The sequence below is a fragment of the Talpa occidentalis genome, unplaced genomic scaffold (assembly GCF_014898055.3).
Source record: "Talpa occidentalis isolate TD23 unplaced genomic scaffold, MPIMG_talOcc4v2.1 talOcc4.15, whole genome shotgun sequence".
NCBI classification, from domain to species: Eukaryota; Metazoa; Chordata; class Mammalia; order Eulipotyphla; family Talpidae; genus Talpa; species Talpa occidentalis.
In genome coordinates, this window is record NW_023601543.1 from 42,766,071 (window position 1) to 42,788,156 (window position 22,086).

General features: G+C 37.9%; 1 protein-coding gene across 2 annotated transcripts in view; it reads left to right on the forward strand.

Moving 5' to 3' along the window:
* ATRX (ATRX chromatin remodeler) overlaps positions 1–22,086 on the forward strand; it is a 155,170-nt gene that overhangs the window by 95,068 nt on the left and 38,016 nt on the right. For both annotated transcript variants that reach the window (XM_037511634.2, XM_054695664.1), the window contains exon 23: positions 4,839–4,947. In XM_037511634.2, the coding sequence (XP_037367531.2) occupies positions 4,839–4,947 (109 nt within the window). The remainder of the gene's footprint in view (positions 1–4,838; positions 4,948–22,086) is intronic.

Genomic DNA, 22,086 nt, shown 5'->3' on the forward strand with positions numbered 1-22,086 from the left:
TATTGCTTTTACTGTGTCCCTAAATTCTGGAAAGTGGTTCAACTCAAAGTATCTTTTAATTTCTTCTTTGATCTCCTCTTTAATACAACAGTCTTCCTTTAGTGTGGATTTCAATCTTGATGAAGTGAGAGGGTTCCTTGCTTTCTTTTCATGGTTGATTTCTAGTTTGATGCCTTTATGAGCCGAGAAGATAGTTGGAATGATTTTGATGTTAATGTATTTGTTGATTTTTGTCTTGTGGCTCAATATGTGATTGATTCTGGAGAATGATCCATGTGCAGTTGAGAAAAATGTGTACTCGGATTATTTTGGGTACAGTGTCCTATAGATGTCTGTTAAGCCCGTGAAGTATAGGTCTTTATTTAGGGCTCTATTGTCTGTTTATTTTTTGTCTCATTGATCTGTCCATTGGTGAGAGTGGGATGTTGAGGTCTCCTATTATATATGTATTTTCTCTGTTTTCAGAGGTGGTAATAATTTTCTGATATATTTTGGTGCTACTTCTTTTGGTGAGTATATGTTGATGAGTGTTATCTCTTCCCGATGTATTGTCCCCTTAAACATAATGTAGTGTCCATGTATGTTTCTTTTTATCTTTTTTAGTTTGAAATATATTTCATCTGATATAAATATAGTTGTTCCTGCCTTCTTTTTTGGTCCATTTGCTTGTAGGATTGTTTTCCAACCTTTTACTTTCAGTCTGTGTTTATCTTTTGTATTTAAATGTGTTTCCTGGAGACAGCAGAAGTTAGGATTTTGTTTTTTAATCCAGCCTGCTACTCTGTCTTTTTATTGATGAACTTAATCCATTTACATTTAAGAGTTTATATTGATATGTTGGTATCTGTATTTGCCATTTTATTTTTCTTTTTGTGATTTTATTCCTTGCCTTATTCTGGTCTTATTCATTCCTCTGTTGGTTTTGGCTTTAGGACTTCTTCTAGTATTTTTTGGAGTGGGGGTTTAATTGTAATGATTTTCTGGAGTTTCTGTAAGTCTGAGAAGGTCCTTTTTTTTCTTCATAGAGGAAGGAGAGCTTTGCAGGGTAAAGTATTCTTGGTTGACATTTGTTGTCTTATAGTTTGTTGAATATGTCTCTCCATTCTCTTCTTGCCCATAGTGTTTATTCAGAGAAGTCTGATGTCAGCCTGATTGGTTTTCCTTTGTAGGTTATCTGTTCTTCCCCCTTGTTAGCGTTATAATTTTTTTCCTTGTCTTGGACTCTTGAAAACATTGCTTTATGTGTCTTGCTGAGTTTTCCTTTCATTGTGGTTATTTGGTGTTCTTGTCGCTTCTTGTATGTCTATTTTCATCTCCTTCATGCTTGGAAGTTCTCTTCAATTATCTCTTTGAATATTTTCTCTATTCCTATGTCTCTCTCCTCTCCTTCTGGGATTCCTATTACTCTTATATTTCCTTTCCTCAGGGAGTCAGATAGTTGTCAAAGTGTTTCTTCATTCTTTTTCCTTTGTACTTCTCTTTCCTTTTCTTTTTTTGGTTCTTTTTATTTCAGTATCTCTGAGAGTACTGATTTGTTCCTTTCCATCAATTCTGTTTTCATTGCTTTTTTCAGAGTTCTTTAGCTCCTCTGTTAATCTTTTAATCTCCTGTGTTTCTTTTATTTCCTTCTTTAGGGACTCAATTTCATTCTTCAGTTCATTAATTATTTTCTCATATCATTCTTTGAATTTTTGTCTTCTTTATTTTTTGGGTCATGATGATTTACAGTTCTCTATCTGGCAGGCAGAGAAGTTCTTCCATGTCATTGTTGTTGAGTTCTGGGGACTGATTTTCTTTTTGTGATGTCTCCTTCCCCTGAGAGCTTACTTGGTTATTTGTATTTTACCTTCTCCCTGTTGTTTGTTTTCCACTTTGTTCTATGATTTGGGACACTGTCACTGCTACTGGTGGGCATGTCTTCGGGTTGCTCTTCCTGGGATGTCGGGAACTGGTGGTCAGACCAAGTTCAGCACTGTTGTGCATAAACTCCACAAGGGTATTGATGCTGTGGATATGTTGATGGTTGCTGTCCCTGAAGATCCACTCCCTCTGTATTAACCCACTTCCAGAAGGGGATTTGGGTCTCTGTCTTCCAACGATGGCACAGGGGCTGTGCTCTCCCAGTGCCCGCAGTTCCCCTTGATAGCAGATCCTACCCCTGCTCTCCGTATGTCAAATTTTTTAACTTTTATTATTGTTGCCTAATTTTTAATCCCTCATATTTTTATTAATTGTTTATATATCTGTACAACCTTGGGGGGGATACATTTTAACATCTCCATGTGTTTACATAATTCATTCACCCTCCACCACAACTTCCATGCCAATATTCATATCTGTTTATTTCCCCTATTCCCTCCTTTCTCTCCCCTGTACCCTCTAGTAATGTGATTCTAAAATTCTAAAATTTATTTTTGCTGTCATTTGCCAGTTTGTGCTATTTGGTCATTCATATTTCACATAACACAATCACCTGAAGATCTATCCATTATGTTGCAAATGGCATTAGTTTGTCTTTCTTTAATGCCTGAGTAGTAGTCCATTCTGTAATTTCTTTATCCAGTTGTCTTTCATCTGGTACTAAGGTAGGTTCCTTGACTTGGCTGTTGTGGATAGTGCTATGAACATAGGAATGCATACATCTTTTTGTATTAGCTGGTAAAATACCTACCAGTGGTATTGCTGGATCACACAGTATGTCCATTTTAACTTTTTTGAGGAACCTCCATACCATTTTCTATAGATACTGTACCAAATTACAGCAAAAATTTGGTGAGCATTCCTTTTTTCTCTACATCCTTGCCAACATTTGTTGTTTCCTTTCTTTTTATTGTAGACTGTTCTCTTTGGGGTAAAGTGATATCTCATTGTGGTTTCTATGTGCATTTTCCTTTATAATAAGTAATGTTGAATGATTTTGCATGTCACTGTAGTCCATCTGAATGTCTTCTTTGGAGAAGGCCTTTTGCCCATTTTGTTGTGTTTTATTTTAATGAGGTGACATTGGTTTACAATGTTTGTGATTGAGAGGTATGGGAACCTCCCTTCAGGTGTTGTTACCATGCCATACCAACCACCAAAGTACCCACAGTCCTCCACTATAGTCCATTTTGTTCCCTCATCACTCTTAATCCCACTTTTTGATTAAATTGTTTTTATGTTGTAGAGTTTCTATATTTTGGAAAATTACCCCTTGTCAGATGTGTGATATGCAGATCTCTTCTCCCAGTGCATAGCTTGCCTTTTTGTTTTTATGATGGTTTCTTTTGAGGTGCAAATGCTTTTTAGTTCGGTGTAGTCCCATTTGGTGTTTTTTTTTTTTTTAAAGATTATTTATGCATACAAGAACTGGGGTACAGGCCAGAGTTGTGGAGGGTGAGAGGATTCTCCAGAGACAGTGTGGGGAGCAGAACAGTCAGACTGACTGAAATACACTGCTGAGGGGAGAAGCAGGTGAGAAGCAGGAAAGGTCTGCTGCGTCATGTGGGTAGTTCCCTGGCTGGCTGGTGATCGAACTCATGCTGCAGAAGCTGCAGATAGCTTCACAGTGCTGTGCTTAACCCCTTGTGCCACCCTTATTTAATCTTTTGTTTGTTTCCCTTGCCAATGGAGTTGTGTCCCCAAATACATCTCTATGGTTTATGTCTGGTAGTGTATCCCCTACGTTTTGTCTTAAGTATTTTTATGGTTTCAGGTGTTGTATCCAAATCTTTAATCAATTTTGAGTTAATTTTTGTCTAAAGATCTAGTTTGATTTTTTTGCATGTGACTCCATGTTTGCTGACACTATTAAAAAGGAAACTGTCCATGTTTGTATGGGTGTATTTCTAGGCTTTCTATTCTATTCCATTCATTAATCTGCATTTCTATTTTTGTTCCAATACCATACTTGATTACTATTGTGTGGTACAGTTTGAAGACAGGGAGTGTGATATCTCCATTTTTCTTTTTTCCTTTCAGAATTTGCCTATTCAGGGCCTTTTGTGATTCTATATAAATTTTATAATTGTTTATTCTATGTCCTTGAAAAAAAGTCATTGGTATTTTGATAGGTATTGCATTGGATTTGTCAATTTCTTTAGGTTAATATGACCATTGTAACAATGTCTATTCTACCAATCCATGAGCATGGGATATTGTTCAGTTTCTTTGTGTCTTATTTCCTTTAACATAGTCTTACAGTTTTCAGTGTGTAGGTCCTTAACCTCCTTCATTAACTTTGTTCCCAGGTATTTCATTCTTTTGGTATGATTATAAATGGAATCGTTTTAAAAATTTCCTCTTCTGATATTTATGATTAGTAATGCAGTTAGCTTTTTTGTATTGATTTTTGTATCCTGTTACTTTACCATTTCATTTATTCTATCTGGTAATTTTTTGGTGGAGTCTTTGATTTTCTGTGTATATTATGTCATTAGTGAATAGTATTAGTTTCACTTCCCCTTTTTCATTTTGTATTTCTTTTATGTCATCTTTTTTCCTAATTGGTCCAGCTTTGACTTCAATATTATGTTGACTAGTAGTGATGAAAGTAGTCATTCTTGTCTTGTTCATGATCTTTGAGGAAAGGCTTTCAATTTATCACCATTGAGTGTGATGTTGGCTGTGGGCTTATCATATACGGCCTTTGTTATTGTTGAGAATAAGTTTTGTTTATTCCCATTTTATTGAATTTTAATCATCAGTGAGTGTTGAATCTTGGATTCTTTTTCTGTGTATTTTGAGATGATCATGTGATTTTTACCTTTTTTTTGATCTGCATATGTTAATGATTTGCATATGTTGAACCAATCTTTCATACCTGGAGTGAAACCTACAGTTTCTTGTTAAATTTTCAGGTGAGGGGAAATGGCTCCGAAACATTGACTATTACCGTTTAGATGGTTCTACAACTGCACAATCAAGGAAAAAATGGGCTGAAGAGTTTAATGATGAAACTAATGTGAGGTAAGAAGCATTTGAAAATCATTTTCAAGTCTGTATACTGTAAAATTCACTCTTCTTAGTGCACTGTAATACATTTTTGACATATGTAAGATATAGTCAAAATATAAAATAGCTTTGTTTCTGCTTTAAGAAATTGAGTTAAGGAATTCAGTCAAGATGTCATACAGTTTGTAATCTTTTGAGGCTGACTTCCTTAGCAAAATGCATCTGGTATTTATATTTTTTCAAATATCTGTAGATTGTTCCTTTTTTATTGAGTAGTATTCCATTATATGTATGTATCATAGTTTGTGTATCCATTTTCCCTTGAGAGATATTGGAGTTCTTTCCAGGTTTTGGAATTAAAATTGAGGTTGCTCTAAACATTCATACATATAATTTTGCATGATCAATAGAAATTTATGCAAGTGAAATGATAATCCAGGAATTGGTTGCTAGATTGTGTGGTAAGTTTTTATTTAGCTTTGTAAGAAACTGCTGAACAGTTTTCTAGGTGTTTTTGTATAATTTTGCATTCCCACCAACAATGTATGAGATTTACAGTTGCTTTTTATGTTCCTTTAAAAATTAATTGTATTGGTTTATAAGGATATTTTATGTGGTTTTAATTTTCATTTTCATAGTAACATTGATACTGACCATCTTTTCTTGTTCTTATTGACCACATTTATATCATCTTTGATATAAATACATATATGAAATACTAATATATAAGATATATATATAATATCTTAGAGGGTTTTAAAGTGAACAAAGTATTCCTGCTCTCTTGTAGAAATTTGAATTGTATTCTTTAAACTACTGTAGATAATAGGGTGTATTGCTGATGTTGCTTTTAACTGTTTGAACCATTAGCAATTAATGGGCTGGAACTGCTTTTGGAAGAGAGAAAATTATATATATATATATATATATATATATATATATACTCAGACGTATATACATGCACATAGATGTGTGAAAGCCTGGCCTTTGAGAAAAGGATGAAGAAATAGGATTTAGTTTAATGAAAATATGAAAATGGCTGAGGTATAAATATTTGGCCTTAATAAATATTTTAAAGCATGAAAGATTATATATTGTGTGTGTAAACACATATTTCAATTCTAGAAGTCATAAAATGGACCTAGGATTAAGGCTAATAAAGTTCTAGTTAGACCATAGGGAAGAGTATTATTCTATTAGATATTTGTCTATAGAGCCTGGAGAGTTTGACCACAGGGATGGTTTCTACAGTAAATTTGCAAAAGCACATGAGTAAGTGTTTAAATAATAAATGCATTTTTATAGTTTGTAACTTTTAAAAATACTATACGTGTCAAGAAATAATTTTATTAATTAACTCTAGTCTAATTTTTCAGTTACTCTAGACCTTATATTTGCTCAGTTTCTCAAAATTTTAAATTTCACAATGGTACATGTTTTGTCCCATAATGCTTTAAGAGTGCTTGTCTGTCTATATTGATATGATGCAAATAAGTTAGAGAGAGACCCAGTCAAGGATTTAAGCAAGGGATGTTTATTATGGATCACACAGTAGGATAGGGGAGGCAAATGCCTTGAGCCATACTGTCAACAGAAAGCTGCTGGGGTCTTGGCTTTATGGGGTTGATCACCAGGGTGGGGCTAGTGAGGAAGCAGGATATTAGCTGGCCAGGGTTTTAGCAGGTTAACTTAATGATAAGGACAATGACCATGTTAACTCAGTAAACAAGGACCATGTACCAGGGGCTCTGTAACTAACCCCTTTGTTGCATTCCATTCCTTATTCTTAAGGGGGTTTAATGGTGATAGTCTTTTTCTACTGTTACTTCCTGCTGAAGAGGGGGCAGTGTCATCATGGGGACCCATAGAGGAATGGAATTTCAACTGAGCGAGGCAGAGATAGGTTTGGGCATTCCCTGGCTGGGTTCACATTTGTTCATACTCTTAGACGAGGGCCATTTGGAGTTTCCCAAGGGCCAGGGGTGGGGGACTCATTTACTGCAGGGCAAAAACAGTAATATTCAGAAGGCAAGAAGAAAGCAAGCTGCCAACCATCCATTTATTCCTAGGATAGAATTACTTGACCTTCTAGTATCTTATTTTAAACAGCAATTTTAGGTCAAAGATTGGCTTACACAAATACCCAGGGTCCACAGGCTCTTGGATTTCCTCTGGGGTAACAGCGGGCTGTACTTGGGTATGGTTGCTCCAGGGTTCATTCCACCTACCTGACAATATATCTATGTATGCCCCTCTAATTCATTCAGTCCTGTTTAGAAAATCTCAGATTTCTTGTAAGCAATTATTATGAGCACAGCTTTTTCCATAAGCTCTACAATTTCTTTTCTCCTCACTTCTGTGACAAACCTGTATTTTCAGAGTATTTGTCAGTTGTTTTCCTGTGAATTTCTCTGAATACAAAGCACTAAAATAAGGAATTTCTGTAAATGGCAAGACTTAGTCTTATTATAAAGCAATTTGACAAGGAATTTTACTCAATTTTGTGACATACAGTATTTTAGAATAACCAGAATTGATACAAGTAGTATTATACCACAGTAAAGTTTCACATACTTTTATAACACTCATCAGTATTCACATATATTCAGTGTTCCTCATAAAAGCTTCAAAATAACCAAACTGGCCCAGCTTAACATTTTTTTCCACAAGGAGAACAGGGTTTTTAATGTGTCTTAGATGTCCTTAAGACCTCTGATTTTTCTTTTTATTTTTTTAAAAAATTATTTATGCATACAAGAACTGGGGTGTAGACCAGAGGTGCAGGGGGTGAGAGGATTCACCAGAGACGGAGTGGGGAGCAGACCAGGCAGACTGACTGAGATACACTGCTGAGGGAGTAGCGGGCGAGATAGGAGAGGTCTGCTGCGCCATATGTGGCTTAGCTCCCTAGCTGGGGATAGAACTCATGCTGCCCGGGTTGATGATAGCTTGATACTGCTGAGACTTTAACTCCTGTGCCACCAGGGAGGCCCCAAGATTTTTCCTTTTTATTCATCAAAAGCTTTATTATTTTAGAATTTTGATTATAGGGAAGTTTTTTTCCAACAGGCATAACACAGATTTTTCTAAAATACTTAATTACCCAGAGTGACAAAGATTTTAAGAGCAATTATTCTCAGACAGGGCCTCAGCAATCTGTCAAGACTAGATTAATCTCTAGTCAATAAACCCTGAAGGTAATAGAGAACCAGCACTAGATCTTCAGGTTACTTAAACCTGGTCAATTACTTTTCAATACCTGAGGGAAGGTTTCAGTTCTGTCCACCTGCACCTTAGTAATTCTGTCATCGGAACCAGGGCCCTCAGTGTGATCCCAATCTCCCCACAAAAACGGGTGAATAAGCTTGTAGCATGCCAGCTGTTGTCCATTGCTCCACCTGCCAGTAGTCAAAGAGATGGACCAAAGGGTCCTGCTCCCACGCCCAGGAAAAGGCTCTTGGAAGCCTCTGGTCAAGATTGAAAAGAGTACTCTACAAACACTGGTGATTAGCAAGAGACTCCAGAAAGTGCAGGGGCTAGGGGCCTATTAAGGTTTTAGGAATAGAGTTTGAGAACAAAGAAGTTAAGCTCTATTGGCTGAGAAAGCAGGAGAGTGGACTTGTCTGAAGTCCATTTGTTGATGCTAGTTGTGTGCACCAATCAGCTGTAGCTCGAGGGTCGTGCAGGGCTTGTGAACATCTCTTGGATGCTGTGTTATCTGCAGCTCCAGGTTGAACTGGTATCGTCACAAGGACTCTAACTCCTTTTCTCTTCTGGGTCTTTTAACTCACTCTTTTCCCATAGCAGCCAACTAGATAAACTGTGGAAAGACTCAGAAATGCCCAGGCTGGGGAATATTAGTGGGAAAAAAAATGGCCCAAGGAAATTTTGCCAACAGGTGTCTGGGCCTAAAGTTATCAGGTTTTTTTTTTTTTTTTTCACCTCTTGCATACCAGCCCACGGGAACAGTACAATTCTTTTTTTTAAGATTTATTTTTATTTATACAAGAGCTGGGGTACAGGCCAGATGTGCAGTGAGAGGATTCACCAAAGACAGAGCGGGGAACAGAACAGGCAGACTGACAAAATACACTGCTGAGGGGAATAGCGGGCGAGACAGGAGAGGTCTGCCCTGCCATGTAGGCTTCTCCCCGGCCGGCTGGGATCGAACCTGTGCTACAGAGGCTGCAGACAGCTTCACAGCGTGGGGCTCAACTGCCTGCACCACCAGGGAGGCCCAACAGTACAATTCTTGCAAAACTTTTGTCCTTGATCCCTGTCTTGTCCCAGTCACTATCCCAGGACCCTTCCTATCTCAGTATTAGTTAGATTGATGCAGAAATCAGAAATTTGGGTGTTAATTTCTGGTCTCAAATACTGCTAAAACACATCTTTTTTTCCCCCTAAGTTACAGGTATTCACTAAAACAGGAAATTCAATTATTTCATGTATCAACTAAGATGAGTTACCCTTTTCTTAAGTCTTGTTAAACACAGTAAAACAAATGAAGTCTTGGTAACTTTAGCACAGTTGCCCTCTTTCAACATCAGCTTCTCACTGAAATCTGACCACAGTTTAAGAATACCTTTTTCCTTTTAGCAGATGGAAGAAAATTGAGATTTGGTTTTACGTACGTTGACTATTTATTAAGGCTTAATTTTTAGAAATTACAAGTCATTCAATCTTATTTAGTTTGACCATGTAAAATTCATTTCTAAGATTTCTCATTTAAACCCTCTATAAGTTCTTTTGCTTTTATCATGTATTACATTATTCCATTCCAAAAACAACCAGCTTAATCTTCAGGCAAAATCTTTTAGATTCTGAACAAACTATCTCCATTTTCTGTGCCTTCAAACAAAGACATCCTGCCTTTTCCCATAGGGTCTTTTCATTTCATTATCTTCATTAGTTTCAATTTCACACGTCAATAAAAATTCTCAACTCCTAAAACCTTACCTTCTGAATTTCTTGATTATAAGCACCTATAAAAACTGTTACCCGGTTATCCCTTTAAATTAGAAGACTCACAAGTAACTTGTCATATTTTCTAGAACACATGATTCAATTGTTATTTTTATTACATGAAATAAGACACATTTCACTCATATACCCAGATCCTTAGTTCCCTTGCAATAAGGAGATAAAAGTAAGCCTAAATTCTATCACAGTTTTAATCCCAGAGGAGGGTATCCCTACCTTGACCTTGCAGGGCCTGAACAGTGGTTTAGCTATTAGACTGAAGTTGGGAATCCAAAGTCAACAGAACCCTGTCATTCCCAAGAATTCCTACAGCTCTTTGTGAGTTTTTGGAATGGGGACCTAGCAGATGGGCTTCCTTTCTATCTGTAGGCAGCCTCTTTTTCACTTCTTCAGTTATAAAACCTAGGTGGGTATCTCTCAGGTAATTTGAGCTTTTTTCCTAGAAACCTTATATCCTTTCTCCATGAAGTGATTCAAAATCTTGGTGGTTGAGGTCAGATTCATGTTGGGAGGTGCTGGCCATCAAAGGGTCATCCAGCAGGCAGGACCAAGTACTTCAGGACCCGTGGGCTAGCGCCTCCACAGAGTTTTTAAACTCCTGTGAGAGCATAGTGCAATAATACTGTGTTTTATGGGGAGTTTTGTTTGCCGTTCAAAGGCAAACAATTCCTGGGGCTAGGGAGTGTAGGGAAATCATCCTCAAGTCTTATACTAACCTTTACTCTCCATTGGGTTTTCTTGCTAGGAAGATTGGGGAATTGTATGAAGAATGGCGCAGTTACCAGTTGAATCCCCTCTGAGACCTCTTTTCTTTGGGGATTCTGCTGTAGGCAGGGCTTCAGTGCTAGGCACTTGAATTTATTGTGGATGATTAAACCATATCTGGCCCTCTCCTACCTGTTCCTGGGCCCAAACCTTAGTGTTGACCCCAGGCAAGTCCCCCAGAGAAAGCCCACCCCCCTTTGTTTATGGCTAGCAAGGCCACCAATGCCTCCCGGGATTGCACTAGTACCTTTAGAGTGCAGTTATTGCCTTCCAAATAAACAGCTCTGAACTTAGCTAACAGGTCTCTCCTTAGGAGGGGGACTTGGCATTCTGGTATGAACAGGAAGGAAGGAAACTCTTAGTTTGTTCTTTTCCTGATACCTCAGTTACTGAGCAAATTTGGGGGATGATAACGGTCCTTTCTGATGTGGGACAAGTCAGGGTTCCTTGGATCCCATTAAGAATGAATTGAACAAAATCACCTTAACTGGCACATAGCGAGTTTATTAAGAAAGAGAGACATTTGTGGGCCTTCTCTGGTGGCACAGGCAGTTGAGTGCTGTGCTGTGAAGCTGTCCACAGCCTCTGCAGCACCAGTTCAATCCCGGCCGCCGGCGAGGGTCCCACATGGCGGGGCAGATCTCTCCTGTCTCACCCGCTGCTCCTCTCGGCAGTGTATTTCATCAGTCTGCCTGTTCTGTTCCCCACTCTGTCTCTGGTGAATCCTCTCACCCTCCCGCACGTCTGGTCTGTACCCCGGTTCTTGTATAAAATAAATAAATAAATCTTTAAAAAAGAGAGACATTTGCATAGACACAAGGGGGTGAAAGCTGCATTCTTAGGGCAGGGTCTGCCTGGTATTTTATACTTAGGTGGAATTTTTACTTTGGAGTTGGGTTGGTTATCTGCAAGGATTATTAATCATTTCAGGATAGGGGAAAAGAAGATTAACTATTTCTACCCCCACATCTGGTTCCTGGCCATGTGAAGTTTCCATAGCCTGTTTAATGACAATGTTAATCATTCCTGCCCCCACCTCCAGCCCTTCAAAGGAGGGTCCAAGAGGCTGCATTTCTAGGCAACAGGAGTCAAGGTGTTTAGCTTTCCCAGCAGTAATCAGCAGAGATTTGTTCTGATCCACCTCAGGAGGACAGAGAATTCTATTAGGGATTCAATACAATCAGTTTTTCAAGCTCCCAGGAATGCAGTAGGAGCCAGTTAATGGTTAATCACGAGGAGGAGGTATAGGGAGTGCAATTCGTTCGGTGGTTAGTTTCTTATTCCTATTTTTGTCTAGGTGATTTTTTTTTGTTACAAGATGGAGGAGATCCTACTACACTTTCTGTATGTTGAAAACCAAGTAGATGGCTTCGGTGTCAACTAAAAAGTAGACCATTTCACCCCTAAGTTCAAGATCAGCCAGGGTTTCTCTGGGGCAGTGGAAATCTGACTACTGTGAGACAGATGAAACCCCTGGGCCTTGTAGTGCTGTTGACTGTCAGGCCTCTGGGGACTTGGGCTTGCCTTTTCCCTCCTTCTTTGGGGGATGGAAGGGACACTCGCCCTCCTAGTTTCCCTTCTTTTTGCATATGGCAAACTGATTTGGTCCCAACTTGTAGGGTCTATGTCCTCCTGATTGGAGGCCAGGGGAACTCACCTGAAATTGTCCTTGGGGATTATCCTTTCCTGGTCTTGTCCCCGACTGATCTTGAAGGGCATCCACCAGTAGGAGACTTGCCATTTCAAGTCCATCTCTGTCAAATCTGGGTTATTAAATACTCGGAAGGCCACCTCCACCAATTGGGAGAATGGTGGATGTCCTGTAACTTGCACGTAATGGCAGGGGCTCTCTGAGTTATAAGAGAGGTATTTAAGACTCTAGCTCTTGCTGGGAAGCCCATATGCAAGGAGCAATACCATTGGAATGTTTCAGTCTCTCCATGAAAACTGAGGGCAAGTCTCCTGAGGCTCCTGGATAATAACATCATTAGCTTTTGACCACTGACAAGCCTCTGGCTAGCCAACCTCATTTCCCTTAGGAGGAGGTTACAATAATACTCAAGCAGGACCAGGTGACTGTGGTTATTGGGGTCCCACTGAGAATTGTTACACAAGCCTGTACCCAATTGTCTAAATGGTGTTTTCACACAATTTGTATCTCTGGAAGAGTAATTTAAATTCTGAAGGAAGTCATTGATTTCTGCCCCCTAGTCCATTTCTATAGTTAAGGCCCAGGCATCTTTGGACATGGAAATAGGTAAAGACAATCTGTTTCCCCAAGTTAACTGTTACCTCACCTAACGCATGTGACAGTGCATCTAGGGTGTTTTGTCCGGACTTCCTTCACGCCTGTTTTCTTTGGTGAGCTGAACAAATACTACTCAATTAACCCAGGAGCTCACAAGCCTGTCTTGCTTGAAACCAAAAGTAAACTTAAACCCAGTTGTGGACACTGCCCATATACCTCCCCAGAGGATCCGAGAACAAAAGGGTTCTTGCTGCTGCATGGGTCATCCAGAGAGCTTGCAGCCCCACCCAGCATCACAGACACCAAAGGAGGGGGTCTCAATATCCTTTTATGTTTGCCAATTTTTTTTTTACAGATCTTTGAGAGTTCTTGTCTGGCTTTCTTGGTCTGACAAGGAATTTGGAGAGAGGCTCAACCAAAGATTCAAACAAGGAACATTTGCTGTGGATCATATATACTAGGAGAGAATCAGCAACTGTTCAGAGCCACTCTCTCAACCTGAGAGTGGTGGGGTCCTGGTTTTATGGGTTGATTGCCAGTGTGGAGTAGTAGGGAAGCAGGGTATTAGCTGACTAGGGTTTTACCAGGTTAACTCAATAACAGGAAGGTAAGGTGGTAAACAAGAACTAGGTTAATTCAACAAACAACCAGGTTCTAGAAGCCCTGTTGACAGTAACACTCATATTTTATGTCTAATTGGAAACAACATAGAAATGCAGTTATTTCAGTCAATCCACCTGTTCTGTTCCCCACTCTGTCTCTGGTGAATCCTCTCACATACACCCCCCCCCACACACACACACCTCTCACCTGTACCCCAGTTTTGTATGTATAAATAAATCTTAAAAAAAGATAATCCTTGTTTATGTAAAGTCGTTGGGAAAACACATTAAGAAAAACTTTAAGGACACAGAAACATTAATTCAAAAGGGCACCTGCACCCCTATGTTTATAGCAGCACTGTTTACAATAGCTAAGATATGGAAACAACCCAAATGCCCAAAAATAGATGACTGGATCAGGAAGATGTGGTATATATACACAATGGAATATTACTCAGCAATCAAAAGAAATAAACTTGGGCCTCCCCTGGTGGCGCAGTGGTTGAGCGCTGGACTGTGAAGCTGCCCGCAGCCTCTGCAGCACCGGTTTGATCCCCAGCTACCTGCGAGGGTCCCACATGGCACGGCAGACCTCTCCTGCTGCGCCCTCTGCTCCCCTCAGCAGTGTATTTCGTCAGTCTGCCTGTTCTGTTCCCCACTCTAGCTCTGGTGAATTCTCTCACCCTCCCATGTTTCTGACTGTACCCAGTGCTTGTATAAATAAATAAATAAATAAATAAATAGATCTTTAAAAAAGAGAGAGAGAGAGATAAACTCATGCAATTTGCAGCAACATGGATGGAGCTGGAAGGGATCATGCTCAGCGAAATAAGCCAGAAAGAAAAAGAAAAATACTGGATGGTCTCACTCATAGCAGGAATTTAGAAAACTAAATAAGGGACCAGGAAAAAGACTAATTATAATAAAGAAAAAAATCAACAAGCAACTATAAACCAGTGACACACTACGGGGGGGGGGAGAGGAGGGATTAAGGTCAAAATGAGGGGGTTGGGAATTGCATGGGGAATATAACCAAAATGAAAATGCGTACATTGTGTAAAAATAAAAAAATGATGTAAGAATTATATAAAATAAAAAAATAAAGTCTTATCCATGGCTCAAAAAAGAAAAAAAGAAAAAAACTTTAAGGTGATAACCCTAATACTGTCTTGTGTGACCATTACATAGTTTTCAATAGTCTTAAGGTACTGGTTAGCTTGATACTTTTTTTCTTTAGAACATTTTACTTACAGAGATATAATATAGCAAGGTCATGTGAATCCTTCACCTAAATTTTCCTAATGGTTACATTTTACACAACTTATAAATATCAAAGCTAAGAAGTATACACAGTTTCACTGTATATACATATCTGTGTCTTTTTAAAACGTGTAGAGATTGTGTAACCAGCACTACAATCAAGGTGAAGAATATTCCATCACCATGGAGATTGCAACTATCCTGAACTCCTAGCAATAGCTAATGTGCTCTCCATCTTTATAATTTCATCATCATGAAACTGTTATACAATGATATATGTGATATTTTTATATAAACATTTTCCTTCAGCATAATTCCCTTTAGTTCCAAGCAAGTCTCAATGTGTATCAATAGTTTATTTTTATTACACAGTAGGTAGTATACCACAGCATAGATGTACCAGATTTTTAAAAATACAAACTGTATACCTAGTGCAGGCCAGTTTGGCTATTACAGATAAAGTTATGGACATTGTGGAAAGGTTTTGTGTAGACCTAAGTTTTCATTTCTCTAAGGTAAATTCTCAGAGTGTGATTACTAGGTCACATGGTAATTGAATATTAAGTGTTTTGTTTTTTTTTTTTTGAAACTACCAAAGTGTATTCCATAGTGGCTGCACCATTTTATATTCCCACAAGTAAAGTGTAAGAGATCAAGTTTTTCTGTATTCTTACCAGCAATGGTGTTATCACATTTTATTTTGAACTATTCTGATAGGTATATAATGGTAGTATTTCCTTGTTGTGGTCTTAATTTGCATTTCCCTGCTTACTAATTATGTTGAATTATCTTTCATGTGTTAATTTGCCATCTGTATATCTTATTTGGTAAAATGTTTTTTCAGTTCTTTTGCCTGTTTTTTATTTGGATTGAGTGTTCATTATTGGGTATTTGAAAATAATAATTTAGATACAAATCACTTGTCACATATGTGATTTGAAAATATATATATTTTTGCAAGTCTATGGCATGTCTTCTATCACCTTCACAAAGTTTTTCACAGAATGTTTAAATTTTATGGTCTAGTTTGTCATTTTTAAATCTTGTTTTAGGTTTCAAGTATAAGACTCTCCCTCAAGCCCTCTATCCTGCAAATTTTCTCCTGTGTTATAAAAATTTTAGTATTTTATATTTAAGTGTATTTTGAGTTAATTTTTGTATGAGATTATTTAGGTCAAATTTCAATATCCTTTTTCTGTTGCAGAATCCAAACCAGGATACCAAGTTCTGTTTAGAGTTACTACTGCTCTTTTCCCTTAGTACTTGTTTTTAAATAATTAGATTCATAGGAAGTTGCAAAGATAGAGCTCCCATGTCCGCTTCGCCTAGTTTTTCTCATCGATGATATCTTACTTAGTGGTAATACTGTATCAAGACCAGGAATCTGACACTGCTGCATTGTGGCATGTAGTTGATGTCGTCTCAGCAGGTGGATTTGTGTAGCTGCCCCTGCAGTGCAAATCCAGAGCTGACCCCTCACCACATATCCCCCGTGCCCCTTAGAGTCACAACACCCCCTCTGCCACCAGCCCTAATCCCTGGCAACCACTGATTCGCTCATCATCTTTACAATTTGTCTTTTCTGGGATGTTGTATAAGTGGGATCGTACGGTATGTAGCCATTTGGGATTGGCTTTGTCCACTCAGCACAATATTCTGGAGACATGTCCAGCTTTCTGCATGTGTCAGTGGTTGGTTCTGTGATATTCCATGGCATACTCACTGTCTCATTTAAGGACGTCTGGGTGTTTGCCAGTTTTGGCTCTTCCAAATAAAGCTGCTATGAACATTCCTTTTCTTTCTTTAACTACGGATGTCCAATTACACCAACACCATTTGTTGTAAAGCTGTCCTTCCACCAAATTGCTTTTGTACTTTTGTGAAAAGTCAGTTGGCTGTATTTGTGTGCGACTATTTCTTGATTCACTATTCAATTCTTCTGATCCATTAGTTTATCCCTCTGTCATTACCTCATAGTTATGATTAGTATAGCTGTATAGCTAAGCCTTAATGTCAGCCTGAGAGATATATCCCGATTTATTCTATTTTTTTATCTATAAAATCTTTGTGAGAACTTGATAGAAATTCCATTAAATCTCTTATAAATTTGGGGAGACTTGATCCTGTTACTATGAGTCTTCCCATGAACATTGATCTCTGCGCACATCTCTGATTTCTTCCATCATCACCCTTGTTTTGTACTTTTCAGCACAAATGTCCTGCATATGTTTTATTAGATTTACACTTATTTCATTTTTTGAGTGATTGTAAATGATACTATATTCTTATCCATGTGTTCATTGCTAGAATATAGAAATGCAGTTGATTTTTGTGTTGGTCTTTTATCTGTGACCTTGCAAAACTCACCTATTTGTTCTAGGAGTTTTGTAGCTTCCTTGAGATTTTCTGCTAACCACTGTGTTATCTGCAAATAAGGGTGGTTTTATTTATTTCTCTCTGCTTCATATACTGTTAATTTCCCTTTCTTGCCTTATCACACTGGCTAGAACTTCAGTCACGTGTAATGACTCAGGAGCGTGAACACCCTTGTCTTTTTCTTGATCTTGGGAAGAGTATTCAGTATTACTTATGATATTAGCTATAGATATTGTATAGGTACTATATCATGTTGAGGAATTTCCCCTCTACGTAGTTTGCCAATACTTTTTATTATCAAAGGGTGTTAAATTTCGTTAGATGCTTTTTCTGTTTTATTTAATATCTACATCTTTCTTTAGCCTGTTAACATGGTATACTACATAGATTATTTTTTTAAATACTGATTTTCTGTCTAGTTATTGATTTTTGAGAGATGAGAGTTGAAGCCTGCAACTATAATTATAGGTTTGTTTCTCCTTTCAGTATTTTTTTCTTGTAATTCCACATTTGTTACTTGCTGTATACACAGTTAAGATTGCTGTGTCCTTCTCTAACCTTCATAATTTATTTTTTTCTGAAACCTGTTTTATCTACTATCATTCTAGCCACTTCTATATTTCGATTGATGTTTACATGGTATATCTTCATCCCTTTCTTTTCAGTCTACTTTGCTATATGTATTTGAAGTGAGTTTCTTGTAGACAACATATACTTGGGTCGAGTTTCTTTTTTAACCCACATTGTTAAACTCTTTCTTTTAAATAGTGTATATACAAATGGCCAATAGCCACTGAAAAATGTTCATCACTTATTACCATGAAAATGTTAGTCAAAACCACAATGAGAAACCATCTCACACCTGTGAAAGAGGCCTATATAAAAAAGACCAGAAACTGCAAGTATTGGTGAGGCTGTGGGGAAAAAGGAACCCTCGTACACTATTGGAAAACAGTATGGAGGTTTCTCAAAATATTAAAAGTATATCTACCATAGGATCCAGCAAATCCATGCCAATATAGCTGCCCCAGGAATGCAAACACACTAATTCAAAGGGATATATACACACCTGTATTCATTGCAGCACTATTTAAAATAGCCAGGTTAAGGGCCTCCCCTGGTGGCACAGCAGTTGAGCGCTGGGTTGTGAGGCTGCCCGCAGCCTCTGCAGTGCCAGTTCGATCCCCGGCCACTGGCGAGGGTCCCACAAAAAAAATAATAAAATAGGCATCACCTTTATCAAAAAAAATAAAATAAAATAGCCAGGTTATGTAAGCAACCTAAGTGTCTTAAGGACACATGAGTATATTAATATGTAGGGGGGTGGTCTGGGTATGTGTATGTATGTATATAAACCATATATACATAATGGAATACCACTCAGCCATAAAAAAGATGAACTCTTGCTATTTACAACAGTGTGGATGGAATTAGAGGGGATTATGCTAAATCAGAAGAGAAAGACAGATAATGGATGATATTTTATATGTGGAATATAGAGAAACAAAACTAAGGTCAGACAACACCAAACCAAAAACAAACTAGAAATCTGTGTAAAACAGAGACTACTAGAGTGGGGAATGAGAAGAGAAGGATAGCAGAGTAGGGAAGGATTATAGATTATGGTGAGAGACTATGTGATTGGTGTTTGGTATGGTGTGGTAACATACATCTGAAGAGGTAGGATTCTGTATTTCTGAATCATATACAGTGATGCAAACCAATGTTGCCTTAATAAAAATAAATAAATATATAAAATATATAGTATATATAATCTGAATCATATACAGTGATGCAGTGTTCAGGAGTGTATCATTTATATATATAGAGAGAGAGAAAGAGAAAAAATGAGAATGATGGGTTCTGGTCTTATATCCTATTCTTTAATTCATTTTGAATTATATAATTTCTGTATATGAAGTTAAGTAATGAACTAGTTAAAATTTTGTACTTGTGCCTATCCAAGTTTCCAAACACTCTTTGTTAAAAAGGTTTTCCTTTCTCCGTTGTATGGTCATGGCTCTGTTCCTTTGGTCTGTGTTTCTGTTACAATACTATAATGTTTTATTTACTGTTGCTATTTAGTATAGTTTGAAATCAAGGATCATACCTCCGTTTTTCTTCCTTCTCTCAGGATTGCTTTGGCTATTTGATTTTTTATGGTTCATGCAAATATTAAAAACTGTTATATTTCCTTTAAAACCATCATTGGGATTTTTTTAATTTGAATTTTATTTTTATATTCCCCATACGATTACAACCCCCTTATTTTGACCCCAATCTCTCCTTTCCCCTCCCCCCACCTCCCATACAGTGTCTCTGGCTCATAGTTGTTTGTTGATTTTGATTTTTTCTTTCTTATAGTTATTCTTTTTCCTGGTCCCTTATTTCAGTTTTCTAGATTCCTGCTATGAGTGAGACCATCCAGTATTTTTCTTTTTCTTTCTGGCTTATTTCGCTGAGCATGATCCCTTCCGGCTCCATCCATGTTGCTGCAAATTGCATGTGTTTATCCTTTTTGAATGCTGAGTAATATTCCATGGTATATATGTACCACATCTTCTTGATCCAGTCATCTATTTTTGGGCATTTGGGTTGTTTCCAAAGCTTAGCTATAGTGCTGCTATAAACATAGGGGTGCAGGTGTTCTTTGGAATTGATGTTTCTGTGTCCTTTGGGTAAATATCTAGGAGTGGAATTTTTGATAGGTGTGGTGTTGAACCTGTAAATTGCTTTAGGTAATGTGACCTTTTTTTTTTTTTTTTTTTAATACAAGCACTGGGTACAGTCAGAAGTGCGGGAGGGTGAGAGAATTCACCAGAGCGGGGAAACAGAACAGGCAGACTGATGAAATACACTGCTGAGGGGAACAGCGGGCATGGCAGGAGAGGTCTGCGTGCCATGTGGGACCCTCGCCGGCGGCCAGGGATCCAACCGGCACTGCAGAGGCTGCGGGCAGCTCCACAGCCCAGCGCTCAAACGCTGCGTAATGTGGCCATTTTAATGATGCTTATTTTTTTCTATGCATGTCTTTGTGTCTTACTTCATTTGACAGTGTCTTATAATTTTCCACATAGGTCCTACATCTCCGTCATTAAGTTTATTTTCAGGTATTTCATCCTTTATTGGGCAGATTGTAAGTGAGATTTTTTTTGTCAATTTCTCTTGTAATTATTTGCATATAGAAATGCAACTGAGTTTTATGTATCGATTATGTATCCTGCCACTTTGCTCTATTATTTCTAGTAGTTTTTTGATAGTCTTTTGGATTTTCTATTTATATTATCACGTCTTCCTTTCCTATTTGGATTACTTTTTTGAAAGATTTATTTATGCATATAAGAGCTGGGGTGTAGGCCAAAGGTGCAGGAGGGTGAGAGGACTCACCAGAGACAGAGTAGGGAGCAGAACAGGCAGCACCACTGAAATACATTGCTGAGAGGAGCAGCAGGTCAGACAGGAGAGGTTTGTTGTGCCATGTGTGTTTGCTCCCTGGCCTGGCATCAAATTTGTGCTGCAGTGGCTGCAGATTTCTTCATAGTGCTGAGACTTAACCCTTTGTGCCACAAGGGAGGCCCCTGGATTTATTTTATATCATTTTTTGACCTAATTCCTCTGACTAGGATGTCCAGTATTGTATTGAACAGTCAAATACTATAATGAATACTATCCTCTGACTAGGATATCCAGTACTATATTAGGTGTCTTTGACATCTGTTTTGTTCTAACCTTAGGGGAAATGCTTTCAGTTTTTCACCATTGAGCATGATGTTGGCTATGGGTTTATCATATATAGCTTTTGTTATGTTGCAATATGTTCCTTCTAGCCCCATTTTATCGAGTTTTTATCATAAATGAATGTTGCATCTTAGCAAATGTTTTTACAGTGTTTATTGAAGTGATAATGTGGTTTTTTTGTTTGTTCACATGGTGAATGAAATTGATTCATTTGCATTGTTGAATTAACCTTGCATCCCTGGAATGATTCCTATTTGGTCATAATATCAGTAAATGGTTCTCTTAATATATTGCTGGATTTGATTTGTCAAGACTTTGTTGATGATTCTTGCATCTATGGTCATCAGATACTGGTTTATAGTTTTCTTTTTTGCTTGTTTCTTTTTTGTTCTTGTTTGTTTTTAGAATCAAGTTAATGTTGGCCACATAAAATTTGGTTGGTCACTTTCCCCCACTGTCTTTTTGATGAGTTCAGAAGGCTAGATTTTTTTCTTTATTTTTATTTATATTGATTTTTTATATTTTTTACATACTGTTCATTTTTAAACAATATTTGGTTCCCCCCACCCCCTCAGGTTTAGTCCCCATAGAGTTTCCTTCACCAATGCACCCGTGCACCATCACCTCAGTCCCCTGTGCTTCTCCTCCCTCCCTCTGATCCCTCTCCCTCCTCCTCCCCTGCAGGATGTCCCTTGTTTATAATTGTACATTTTTGCTTTGTTGTGTTTGTATTGTTATTATTTTTTTGCCCTGATGTCTTATTTGGTCCCCCTGTGTTCCTGCTATAAGTGAAATCATCTGATATTTTTCTTTTTCCTTTTGGCTTATTTCACTGAGCATAATTCCTTCTAGTTCCACCCATGTTGCTTTGAATGGCATGAGTTTATCTTTTTTGATTGCTGAGTAATACTCCATTGTGTACATGTACCACATCTTTCTTGATTAAGTCTTCTATTTTTGGGCGTTTGGGTTGTTTCCAGGTTTTACCTATTGTAAATAGTGCTGCAATAAACATAGGGGTACAGGTGTTCTTTTGAATCAATGTTTTTGTGTCCTTTGGTTAGATCCCTAGTAGTGGAAGTACTGGGTTGTATGGTAGGTTGAGGAACCTCCAGACAGCTTTGCATAGTGGTTGGACCAGTTTGCACTCCCACCAGCAATGTAGGAGAGTTCCTTTTTCAC